At 31.7% G+C, this 13,825-nt stretch overlaps 1 protein-coding gene and 1 long non-coding RNA gene across 2 annotated transcripts; one reads left to right on the plus strand and one right to left on the minus strand.

The window, feature by feature from the left end:
• Window positions 1–9,020: 9,020 nt before the first annotated feature.
• LOC145820352 (uncharacterized) lies at window positions 9,021–10,457 on the minus strand. Its single transcript, XR_014361659.1, has 2 exons — window positions 10,320–10,457; window positions 9,021–9,462 (listed from the first exon to the last, which is right to left on the minus strand). It is a non-coding gene; the product is annotated as an uncharacterized LOC145820352 (long non-coding RNA).
• Window positions 9,608–13,165, plus strand: LOC114278252 (cytokinin dehydrogenase 6). Its single transcript, XM_028220262.2, has 5 exons — window positions 9,608–10,916; window positions 11,652–11,779; window positions 11,867–12,127; window positions 12,223–12,485; window positions 12,610–13,165. Exons 1-5 carry the CDS (start codon window positions 10,307–10,309, stop codon window positions 12,929–12,931), a joined length of 1,584 nt encoding a protein of 527 aa, XP_028076063.2. The 5' UTR covers window positions 9,608–10,306; the 3' UTR covers window positions 12,932–13,165.
• The last annotated feature ends 660 nt before the right edge of the window (window positions 13,166–13,825 follow it).

Consider the following 13,825-nt stretch of genomic DNA (forward strand, 5'->3'; position numbering starts at 1 on the left):
TGATGGAAACAAAAAAACATAAAACCAATATATATATATATATATATATCTAAAGAAGAGAAAAAAAAAAAAAAAAAAAAAAAAAAAAAAAAGCAAACAATCGAAATGATAATTGAATTGTAGAGGGTACAATGAATGGTAAAAGTTAGAAACAGAAATGAAAGACTTTATAAGAGAGGACAAGCATAGTGTAAAAAGCAGTTTTGAATTAGGGTAATTTAGGTCGTGAATGCGAAGGGGGACAAGGTGGCATGGATTACAGCCGAATGAAAGTTGGATAGGGAACATGATAAGAATTATTGATTACTTAATAATCTTCTTCTTTGTACATTTATTAAAGTTCTATTTATAAATTATAAGCTAGCCCCCACCATACACACAATACACTTGAATCAATTTCATTTTTATTTTGTGTCCTACCAACTCCTCTCTGCCCCCATTTCTCTTCTTTCTTTAGTCTTTTTCTATCGCATGATGACGAGGACCGTGACTCATACTTCTCTTACGTGGCACTCCAATCCCCTTCACCTTCTGCCTAGTGGCATTTCCACCCCCCTCAAAAATACTTCCTGAACCAATCACAGATAAATAAAAGTTGTGGGGATGAGATTTTGTGAGGATCTGAACCAGTAACAGATAAATAAGAGTTGTGTGGATGAGATTTTGTGAGGATCTCTAGCATGGTTGTTACACCCCTGGCATTGTTTTCATTTCTTAGTCCCCTTTATTCCTTTATTTTATTCTTTTGGACATACAATAGTACATTAATATGTTACTGAGTTAAATTATAATGAAAATGTATATTAATAGGTTAGTGAATTAAATTATTACAAAAATATCTCAATCACTCTATCGATTCGTATCCTAAATCTTTAACTTTCACCGTCTCAAAAAGCAACTACATAGACTACTGAGCCAACTGTCCTGTTATCTCCCTATATTAGCCAAAGTTCGGATTAGCTAAAATTGAAGATCTCAATTTCATAAGTAAAATTGATGTATTGTAAGACTAATTTATACTTATGTTAATGATTTGAACCGTTTATTTCATATGACAAAATAAGAACAATACTCATGTAAAAACTTAAATTGATCAGACATAAGTAATCACGTAATCAAATTGCATATATATTATATCATATAGATGATCTATTCTTACAATATTTATGTCGTATAGATAAAAATGATCTAATAACATGATAATCGATATCGGATCAATTTCATTTTTTGCATAGATAATTTTTTATTAGGTGTATAGAATGAACGGTTTAAATCACTGAATTAAGTTTAAATTACTCCGAGAATAGGTCAACCTTACTGTGAAATTTAGATTTTTAATTTAGCAAATATTGTTGCTGATGTGTTATTGTATTTTAACTGTTTATATTTTTATTTTATTGTTAATTCACTGGATTTTGCCGACCAATGTCCATGTCCGATTATCCCTGTATTGGACTTAGATTAGCAATCATGTCGGCCTCACTAATTATTGGTATTGGTAATTCTATCTTATGGACTAAAACTTAGGGATGGTTTGGCATATATTAAGAAAAGTATATTTTTTTTTCTTTTTATTTTTTTTGAGTTATATCATCTTTTATTTTTTGGCATATTTTTTTATAAAATGTCAAAAAGTATACTTGTTTAAGGCTTTCCAAACAACCTCTTAAAACGGTATTTTGCTTTACAGTCTATAAAAATAACGAAGGTTATCTTTTATATAGTACAGACATCTAAATAATTTAGAAAAAAATAAAAAAAATAAAAACAAAAAGTTAGAGATCTTAAAAGATTTAGCCTCCGTTTGGGAAGTGGGCTGACTTTTTGGCTATTTTAGCCTGGGCTAAAAAGCTTGGTTTGGGAAATACTTTTTGACTTTTTGGTTTTTTTAACTTTTGTTGTGAGAGAATAGTGTAATGATTATGGGTTGGAGGTAATGTTTTGTTTTTTGTGGCTAAAATAGCCTATTTTGTCTTTTGTGGCTAAAATAGACAAAAAAAGCCTGAAATACCTCTTCCCAAACGGACCTTATTAAAAAATTTATCAAATATCTCACTATGTCAGAGATTTTCTATTTTAAAAACTTCAAAATTTTATTTGTATTTATTTATTATCATATTTTTATTTGTATTTATTTATTTGTTTACTTCTTTTCAAACAGTCATTTTTATTTATAATTCAAATAGTGTTTAAATTCAAAAGTAACAGATGTGTTTATTCTTAACAGATATCAAAGAGCCTATATAAACTGGATTCTTACTCAGGAAAAAAATGAGTAATGATTCATCCCCCTTTTCCCCCCACCCCCTTTGACCTCCTCTCTCTCTCATTGGTTACCTTTTCTTTTTCTTTTTCTTTTTTTTCCTGCTCCACCAATCACCTCCTGCCACGTGGCAAAGTGGGTGAGGGGGTGACCCCCAAAAGGGGTCCCAAGCATTATTCGGAAAAAAATAATAAGGTATTCTGATTTGCTTTCTATTTCTTCTCATTATTGTATTTTCTATATTCTATATTTATAGGCAACCAATGCGGATTAGACAAATCTATCTAGTTCAACTGTGCATTGTGTCATAATATTTTTGGTATCCTAACATTACTAAGCATAGTTTGGGAAGTTGGTTTTGGTGGGTTAGGGGATAAAATAGCCACAAAAAACAAAATAGGCTATTTTATCCATAAAAAACAAAACATTAAATCCAACCCATAATCATTACACTCCTCTCTCACAAAAAAAAGTCAAAAAATCCTTCACAAATCAGACTTTTTAGCCCCAAGCTAAAATAACCAAAAAGTTAAAAAGCCAACTCACTTCCCAAACGGATGCTCAATTAACCTAATTAGTATGTCAAACATAACTTTTAGTTATATTTGGATCATGAATACCTAAATTTACAATCCACTACATCCTACAAAATTAAAAAAATGAGATGTCAGATCACAAGTTCAAATATTATAAAATGCTTGACTCGCTAGGAGCCACCGCCAAAACCTGTAGTGGATAATTATTTGATATTTATAAAATAATGGAACATTTATATACAAGTCTTAATTTATGAAATTATACTCTATTAAGTCTTAATTAAGATTTTTTAGACATTTAAGTTCCATTAAATTTTTAATAGTCGAAATTGTCCTTCAAATAATGATTAGTCATCATTTATGATTATCCATAAAGGAATATGATGATTTGAAATTTATTTTGATTTTCAAAATTTTAAAATTCCAACTTTCAAATTGAAAAAACTAAAAAAAAATGAAAAAATTGAATTATTTTTTTGTGCAAAACTGAAAATTGGTGATGGAATATTGATGTGCAAAAAAAAAAAAACTTTTAAAAATGAAAAAACTGATAATGTTCTCTGTTTTATTAGACAATTGAATCAAACTAATAAGTAGAAAGGCAAAAACGTTTAATCTCATACTCTATTTTTTTTTCTCAGTTAATGAAACAATTATTTGGAACATTAGTATGTAAAATTGATAATGTTTTTATTTTAAAAATTGAGAAAAACTGATAATATTCTTAGTTTTACTAAATAGAACGTATTATTTTAAAAAATCTTAAATATGACTTGAGTTACCATAACATTTATAAATGGAACTATTAGATAATTAACTCTAAAATTAAAAGATTGGGGTCTCGTTTGGCATGTAACAATTTTAGCTTAAAAGTCAATAAATTGTTAAAGAAACTAAAAAACCTATAATATATATCAAAAAGTCAAAAATTCTGTTTTATGTCTACTTTTTGCACATCTTTTCGATAAAAAATCAAAAAGTCATTCTAAACATACTAATTTTTTTTATCTCATATTTTAATTAAAAAGTTAAAAAATTACTAAAATAACCTATTCCTAAAAAATTAATTAGAATGAAACCCCAAATAACCTGGTTTAAATAAATAAATCTATGAAAAATGTGGCAACTTTAGACACCGGAAAAAAACAATAATCCGAGATTATGGTCATGCCTAGTGGTCGGCTCTTGCATGGCCAACTCACTTGAAATGTGTCAATTCTTGCCCCCACCCATAGACCAAGACGACTGGGGTATCATTCCTCCGTGTCCCCCCGACTTCTTTAATTACACTTTTAACTCCTTAAAGTTTCCGTATTTTTTATTTTAATCCCCAAAAAACAAAAGTAAATAGAGATTTTCCTACTTTAACTATCAAACTCCTTCTTATTTAAGTCTAAATTCTAAATACGATTATATTTTTAAAATAAATAAACCTAATAGAAAGGGAAGTATATATATATATATATATATATATATATATATATATATATATATATATGTATTTTTCTCTCATGCATTTAGTGAGGATAAAATTTTACAAGAAAATAGGAAAGTTTGAATTTTCATTATAAGTAACAAATAGGAAAGTTTGAATTTTAAACTTTTGTATTTTCTCTTATATTTTTTTTACAAAATACTAAAAGTTTAATTATCATGTTAATATGATCAGTTTCACCACTTTCATATTAAATAAACTCAGAAAAAAAAAAAATTTATCCAATCTTAACAAAATATCTTACAACTTTGGTTTCAAAAAAGAAAGAAAAAAGTCTAACTCAAAATAATAATAATCACGTTTTCCACAAAATGAAAAATGACATTGACTCTCACAATTGACCACTTCTGCTCCTTTACACCCGCAAACTAACCACCCCTCTTCTCAATCTACCACTTGATCTCTTCTACTAATAATTCAATTTACAGCTTCTTTGCACTTTGTATAATGTATACTCAATGTCATTTTTCATTTTCGACTAGGTTCGTTTGGAATGTGAGTTGGTTTTTTTATTTTTAAACTATTTTAGTTCGGGGCTAAAAAATTTCGTTTTGGATGGATTTTTTGACTTTTTTGACTTTTGTGAAAAAAAAAATGAAATGATTATGATTTGGATGTGACTTTTTGTCTTATTGACTTTTTAATTTTTTTTTTTTTTTTTGTATGACTATTTTAACCAAAAAAATCCCAAATTTTTTCTTCCCAAATGAGGGCAATATAAAGTTGGTTTGTGAGATTGGATGTGTTTGAGGGTGGAGATGATTATCAGATTAGGTGAGGTTTAGATTTGTGGACCAAAGTAGAAATGTTTAATTTCTTAGGGATCAAAGTGAGAGAACTTGATTTATTATGGACCAAAGTGAGCAACGAAAATTAGTTTAGGGACCAAAGTGGAAGAATATTTTTTTAAGGAAGAAAATGAAAAATGGCCCATTCTTCGAGATGTAAAAGTTTAATTTACCCATAATAAATAATAACATAATTGGTATTTCATGAGAAAGATATAAGAAATGTTGTATTATGAGAGTAAAATTGTCAATCATATTACTTTAGCACCGTAACATGTTAAAATTTGACTTTCACATTACCGTTTTAACATCAATCATAAAAAATATTCTAAACATGGTAAATTCTATAATGCATATCACATTTTTGAGGTGTATATTATATGTCTAATTATGACATTTGCGGCATTTGATTATGATTTATTGTGATGTTGGTTATGACCTATTGTAATTATTATTTTGGTTATAATTGAAAAGGTTTTTTTGTTATACCCTATGTGGTGTTCAGTTATGACTATTATGTTATTTTTAGTTATGACTAGAAGAGACTTTAGATAGTTTCTGGTTTGGTTTTAGAATCATGATTTGAGAATGAGATTGTATTTTGAGTTTGTGAGTTGTTGAATCATGATTTGAAAAGAGAAAATTTGTTTGGTTATAAATTTTAAAAAGAGTTTTGAATTGAGTTTTGAATTTTCGAAATGAAAAAAGTTGTTTGGTTATGAGTTTTGACAAGAGTTTTCAAAACTTAATTCAAAAAACTTATAACTCATAATCAAACATACAACTCAAAACTCTATTGAAAATTCTATTCAAAGCACATAACCAAACTCTTTTTAAAATTTAATTCAAAAAAATAATTATTAAAAAAAATAATTTTTATTTAAAAAATTTTAAAAATCCGAAAATATTTTTTTATTTAAAATATTTAAAATATATATATATATATATATATATATATATATTATTTTTTGTAAAAAACAATATTTAGCTAGTGCTTTAAAATTACTTTTGATTGTATATTTGGTTGGAATTTTTTTTTTTTAATTGCTTTGTTTAAAGACAGTCTAAAAAAATTATTTCTATATTTAAAAAATATCAAAAACAAATATAAATGTTTTGTTTTCAAATAATAGGTTGCAATTGCCACAAATAAAAAAAAATAAAATAAAATAAAAAAAGGCACTACTCCGGTTAACCGACCGAACGTCTGGGAGATGTTTGGGCAGACAACCGAATAGACCCAATCAGCAAATTCAAAATTCAAAAACTCTACTCTACCCAGCATGCATTAGAATGTGTATTCAAATGTGGTTTTGAAATCAAATTTTGAAAACTTAAATTAAACATAACATTTAAATATAAGGACGAAATTATGATTTGAAATTTAAACCAAACAGAGCCTTAGTTATCACCACAAATATCATAATTTGCATATGATATACGCCATTTTGAGAAAGATGTGTATTTTAAAATGACCCTCTAAAAATAGACTAATCCATTGGTATTTTTCTATTAATGGTCGGTCTCCCTCTAGAAAGCATGTAATGAAGATTAGGTTTGTCACCACAAAAGAGAGGACTACGTTTAGTTCACATTCCACACTAGTACAGTCCAAAATCTGAGGAATCGAGTGCAATATCCAGTCCAAATTATTATGATCATAATTTTATAATCTAAAGAAAACATAACCGGAATTCTGACTCAGACACCAGTGGGGTACCCCTTTGTAGGTTCACAGAGTATTGTTGTCTTAACTCGTTGTTGTTGCTTTAATGGTCCCATAAGTTCCATTGGTTTGACACCAATGAAAGAGGGGGGGGGGGGGGGGGGGGGGGGGGGGGGTAAATGGAACAACATAGAATATGCTATAAAAAAAACTTTTCCCTCACATGGCATGGCATATTGTTTGGTTAATGAGAAAACAAAATAGAGAAATATAGAGAAAATCCTCCTGGTAATATTTGTAGACATGATCTTCTAACCTTTTTAAATTCTAACCACATAAACCAAATTTGTGGTCCTAGTTGAATAATCAACCCCAAAACTGCACCCCCACCAAACTTTACATTTGTGTTTGATATATAGTCTTTTATTTTATTTTATTTTGTTTTGAGATTTCGTCCCAACTAATCACCAAATAATTCTCCGAATTTCTATGTACCAAGTGATTATAGAGTTTAAACTTTGCTTCAAACAAAAACAAAGAATAAACTTATAATCATTGGTCCATCCTAAGATTTGAACACATGAGTATAAATAATTCGAGCAATCTAGTTGGTTAGTGTAGGCATAAAATTGATTACAACCACGGCATGGATGGTCCAATTTCTTGACTTCCAATTTCATTTCAAGTACTAATACATCACTTGCTTGGATTTTCTTGCTCAAAATTTGGATTTGATGCTCCATAGTTGTTCATTTGGTTTAAACCTACTCATCAATGCCCAGCGCACGTGGTGAAATCTTACCTTAACTTCATCGGCCCAGACGTAGGTGTGATAGGTTCTTTTGCAAATTACTAGGACTATGCTCTCTTACAGAAATGTAGAGTAGCCAATCTGCAAATTTATATTTTATATCAAAATATATATATATATATCACTCTCCTCTTCAACTGTGTTTAGATTAAAGATTAAAGGAGAAATTTGTGGTGGAAAATAAAAAGAAAAGGAAAAAATGAATGAAAAAGAAGCTTTTTTTTTTTTTTGGTCAATTTCCCCTTCCACTTTCAGCTCCCTCCATACAAAGTTGAAGTCATCATAGAGTTCTAACTCATACAATGTTGAACTGTTTTTGGGATTTAACTCATATAATGAACTATGTTGAAGTGAATTTGGATACTTAAAGTTTTGATTTTTGTAATTTGTTTTTTTTTATATACAAGAATAGATTTGATCTTGTGTGCAGGATTTGATCTTGTTTACACTTTTGATGATGATCATGTGTGCAGGATTTGATCTTATTTTTGCTATATACAAGAATAGATTTAGGGTGTGGATGTCAATTTTTAGCTATAAAATTTCAAAATGTTATTTCTAACCTTTAGTGACCAAATATAATTGTTGTTAAAAATGTCACTATTTTGCTTTTTGTGACCAAATGGAGACATTTTGTGACGAAGTATTAGCGACAAAATATTTTAGTTTTGCAAAATCAAACATTTTATGATGATAGAAAATTCAACGCTAATTGTCATTTTCAGCGACACTTTCAAAAATTCGTTGCTAAACGTCAATTTTGACTTTCCTGGATGGACTTTTAGCAACTTTTTTGGTGACGAAATTAGTTTCGTCACAAAAAGAATTTAGGACCAAAATAATTGGTCGCCAAAAGTCTTATATGTTGTAGTGTTTTCACTGTCCAGAGCACATGGTGAAATCTTTTTTTTTTTTGTTGATCAACAAATGTTAGTTGTTAGTTGTTAGATTAGCACCTATGGGAGAAAATCTCTCCACCCTTGACAAAGCACCAAAGTGCTTGCACTCCCTTAATTCAACTCCCCTAAGGGGAATTGAATGTATGACATCCTTGGAACTAAGCCCTAAGGAATGTATGATGGCCAACTAAGCTAGGCCTAATTGGTTAAACATGGTGAAATCTTACCTTAGCTTTGTTGGCCCCAACATAGGTGTGGTGGGTTCTTTTGCAAATTACTATATGGTGATGAGAACAATGCCAATGTGCATATTTATGTTTTATCCCAAAACAAAAATATCACTCTTCTCTTCAACTGTGTTTAGATTAAAGATTTAAAGAGAAATTTGTGGGGGAAAATAAAAAAAAAAAAGGAAAAAATGAATGAAAAAGAAGCTAATTTTTTTGTCAATTTCCCCTTCCACTACTTTCAGCTCCCTCCATAAATCCTTCCTCAAATCATACATTCAAACAAAGTTTAATAGCTTCTTCATGTTATGAATATGAAACAAAAAGACTCCAAATTTTAACCAGAGCCCAGAACTAGGCTACTCGACTTCCTTGTAAAGATATTGTAGTTTATACGGAGGGTACATCTCAAATGGATTTTAACAACAATTCAAATCAAAATGCCAAGTGCAGTGATTGCAATTAAAACAAAATTTAAAAAAAATGAAAAAAGATCAGTGTGGGTTGTCCCTTAGCTGGGAACTAAAGGCGTTGGAAACCCATTGCTGCAGAGGGCAAGACGAGTCTTTCAGTGTTTCCTTGAAGCTGTCATCTCCATGTCCACTCCTCGCCACGCTTAAGGCCATCTCACGCTGGACAAAAGGGTCCCCCATAGCTCTTGTCCCACAAAGCACACATTTCTTCGGACTTCACGTGTCACATGGACCCATCAATGCTCTACTCTCCCTCCCAAACGAATCATGGCTGGTCCGTTAGTCCCTCTTATCGGATCTGAAACTAGATATGCAATGCTTGCTTTTTAACAACAAAGGGATTCAAACAATACCCTCAATTTAATCATGACAGAATCTGAGCTATATATGGCCGTACCTCGGCATTGGAGGATAAGAAATACGCATCCTGCAAAATCATAAACCTTTTTTTTTTTTTTTTTTCCTTTTCTGTAAATGGAAAAAGGAGTATCCTTAAGATGGGTTAATAAGAAAATACTGTAGAGACATGTTTGTCTTGTTGGAAAAGGTGGAATGTGGTTGCAACTGTTGCGAAAAAGTGCCAAGATTTGTGAAATCTTTCTTCTTGCGACTTTTTCTCTTCAACTTGACATATGTGATGGCTTCTCTTATAAAAAACAAAGAATAATACTATATGTACTAATTAATGTACTAACTAATATACGAACAGATGATGTGGCATAATTTTAAGGGTTTTGGATATTTATAATTGGTATAATAGGTGGGGTACGTAATAATATCATGACACTAGTTGGTACACTAGTGTGCATATTTATTAGTACATGTAGCATCACCGAAAAATAAAAGATCCCAAAAAGAAGAACTTAAAAGGAAAATCCTCAATCTCTCCAACCCAAGTAGGCAGTCTTCATACGGATTCTCATCTCTGCAGTTAGGTTGACCCTACCACTCAATCTCCCTCTTTAAATTCCCCTCCTCAACCCCTTCGCTTCCTTGGCACTTCCACACCTCTACTTTTGATCTTTCCCACAAAGAAACAACTCACAAAGACTACTAGAGAGCTTCATTTTTTTACTTCTCCCATCTCTTGAGAATAGGGGAAAAAGAAAAGAAAAAAAAAACAAAACAAAACAATAACAAAACAAAAAATGAGACACCAACCTGTTGGCTTCCTCAGAGAGAGAAACATTCTTTCTGTAAGAAGCTTCATGCTCTTGTTCTTAAGCTGTATTTTTAACCTTGGCTTTCCAGGTACCCCTTCTTCATTGAAGACACTCCCTCTCGACGGGCATTTATGTTTTGACAAAATCCATCACGCCGCCAAAGATTTTGGTAACCGATACCAATTCCTCCCCTTGGCAGTTCTACATCCAAAGTCTGTCTCTGATGTCGCCACTACAATCAAACATATTTGGCAAATGGGTCCTAGTTCAGAGCTCACAGTCGCAGCGAGAGGCCATGCACACTCTCTCCAGGGCCAGGCACAAGCTCACAGGGGAGTCGTGATCAACATGGAATCATTCAGTGGAATGAAAATGCAGGTTTATATTGGAAAACATCCTTATGTGGATGTCTATGGCGGCGAATTGTGGATTAATATCCTGCATGAAAGCCTGAAATATGGGTTAGCACCAAAGTCTTGGACAGATTACCTACATCTCACAGTTGGCGGTACTTTGTCAAATGCAGGGATTAGTGGGCAGGCATTCCGTCATGGTCCTCAGATCAGTAATGTCCACCAGCTGGAAGTTGTTACAGGTTTGTACCCAAAAAATAAATAAATAAATTTGTAACAGGACAGCATCGCATGTTCATAGATTGCATGGCCTGTTTGGTGCAATTTATTAACTCTTTTAATTTTGGGAATCTGTGCCACTGTGCTTGGTGCAGTCTACCAGAAAGTTGAGGAAATGATGTTTTTAACTTCTACTTTCTTATTATCAACTTTCAGTATAAAAAAAATTAGGGCTAATTACAACAAGATCCCCTCTACTATTTGGAGAAATCAACTTACCCCCTCATCTATAAACACGTACATTTTGAGCCCTTCAACTATAAAATGTATCACTTTCACCCCTTCTAGACCACCTTTTAGAAGGGGGCAATTGAACGATTTTTATGGTTAGGAGGTTAATATGTACGAGTTCATAGATGACGAGGATTAAGATGATATTCACTAATAGTTTAGGGGATCTTAGAATAATTAACCGTAAAAAATACTACACCAAACAGGCTCATTACGCAATTTGAGAACTAGATCAACAGTTGACACATGTAACATTAACATGGGAAACCATACATCAACTTCAACTTTGTTCCACCTGTTTTCCACTCATTAAAAACTGGACTAGGAAGTTTCCAGGTTTCCTCATCATATTGTCCGAGAATCCGACCTTGTTTTCATAAAAGATACATAACCTTTGGTCACTGAACAGCAGTTCATCACATTCTTAGAATCTGTATTTACATTCAAAATTTACTGAAATTGTGCAGGAAAAGGGGAGGTAGTGAATTGTTCAGAGAAGCAGAATGCAGACCTCTTTTATGGTGTCCTTGGAGGACTTGGCCAGTTTGGCATAATCACACGAGCAAGAATTTCTCTAGAACCAGCACCAAAAATGGTAAAAACACATATATTTGTAAACTTCAAAATAAGCTCCAGTATAGTAGAATTTACCAGTTTCATAACGCTATGCCATTCCGAACAGGTAAAATGGATAAGAGTTTTGTATTCAGACTTCTCCGCATTCGTCAGAGACCAGGAGCATTTGATATATGCAGAGAACACGTTCGATTACATTGAAGGATTTGTGATAATAAACAGGACAGGTCTCCTGAATAATTGGAGATCATCATTCAATCCGCAAGACCCAGTTCAAGCCAACCAATTTCAATCAGATGGAAGAACACTTTACTGTCTTGAATTGGCCAAAAACATCAACCCAGAAAAAGTTGATATAATATACAAGGTGAGGCATGTCATGACCCACCAATCCTCCACTATAGTTAGTAAAGAAGCAAACAAACCCAATAGCTCTAATACCTGTTTGTTTTCTTGGTGCAGGAAATTGAGAACTTGCTATCCCAACTAAGCTATATCTCATCAACACTTTTCGTATCAGAAGTTTCATATGTTGAATTCTTGGACAGAGTTCATGTGTCCGAGATCAAACTAAGATCAAAAGGCTTGTGGGAAGTTCCACACCCATGGCTCAATCTTCTCGTTCCTAGAAGCAAAATACACAATTTTGCTGAAGAAGTTTTTGGCAACATTCTAAGAGATACAAGCAATGGCCCAGTCCTCGTCTACCCAGTTAACAAGTCAAAGTAACAATACAAGAACTAAACTTCTTCTTCTTTTTTTTTCTTTTTTTTTTTTTTTTCTTTTCTCTCAATAAACACTAGTTAAAGTTTTTTATTGGTAATTTATTAATTATTTTATTATTTTCAGGTGGGACAACAGAACTTCAGTGGTTCTTCCAGATGAAGATATTTTCTATCTGGTGGCATTCCTTTCCTCTGCAGTTCCATCCTCTTCAGGAACTGATGGCTTAGAACACATCTTAATTCAGAACAAAAGGATTCTAGACTTCTGTGAAGCAGCCCACCTTGGGGTAAAGCAATATCTTCCACACTACACGACACAGAAAGCGTGGCGAGCTCACTTTGGCCCACGTTGGGAAGTCTTCGTAAAAAGGAAATCAGCTTATGACCCTTTAGCAATCTTATCTCCAGGACACCAAATCTTTCAAAAGGCAATATCCATATTATAACATAGGGCCACATTAATTAATTAAAGAAAAAACTGAAAAGGCATTCAGGGCATGTGGCAATTAGTTTGTGTCTTAGATTGATAAGAGTTTATCATATCTTCTCGACAACTGTACTTATAACTGGGAAGCTGTAGCAGCTAGTTTAAATTGTTCACTTATCAAGCAAAATATTTGAGTTGAAATCTATGAAATAGCCTTTTGAAAGGTGCTGGAGAACACCAGACTTTATTAAATGTATATCTCATGTTGGTTTTTATTTTTTTTAAATAGCTAATTGATTTCTGTGATAGAATTCAAATTCCAATAATACAAAAATGGTAAATACTAAATAACTATAACAGAAAGATGGAATGGCTTCTTACACATTATGAAAAAACTAAGCAAAGGAAGAAAAATATAAATGATAGGAAACAGAAAGAAAGAGGTGTGCATTAGATTGCTTGATTTAATTCTGATTATGAGCCTGATAGACTTAACAGATCTGAACTTATAACAGAACCAAGAAGAAATCTAAATGTTCTCTCTGAGACAACCAAATCTATTGCCAGTGATATCATGCAATTATCACATCGAAGTTGCCTTCAATTCACAGGAATACTAAAAGCACACTAATTTTATTGTTTCAATTCTCTTAATAAAATGATGATTGTATCATCAATTTAAAAACCAAAGTCTCAAGTTGAAGTGGAAATACCAATACCAGCAGATCGAGAAGTTTGTATTAGTCATTAAGTTGATTTTATAGAACACATAAATCTAGACTTCATTCCAAACTGGCAGTGACAAGATCAGAACCAAGATGTCAAAAATAGAGTCTTCCTAGATAACTCTAATTAAATTAAAAAAAAAAAAAATCATACATAAACAAATTTCAGTAATAAGGATGCTAGATAT

This window comes from Camellia sinensis, chromosome 2 (assembly GCF_055761805.1).
Source record: "Camellia sinensis isolate YWXY chromosome 2, ASM5576180v1, whole genome shotgun sequence".
NCBI classification, from domain to species: domain Eukaryota; kingdom Viridiplantae; phylum Streptophyta; class Magnoliopsida; order Ericales; family Theaceae; genus Camellia; species Camellia sinensis.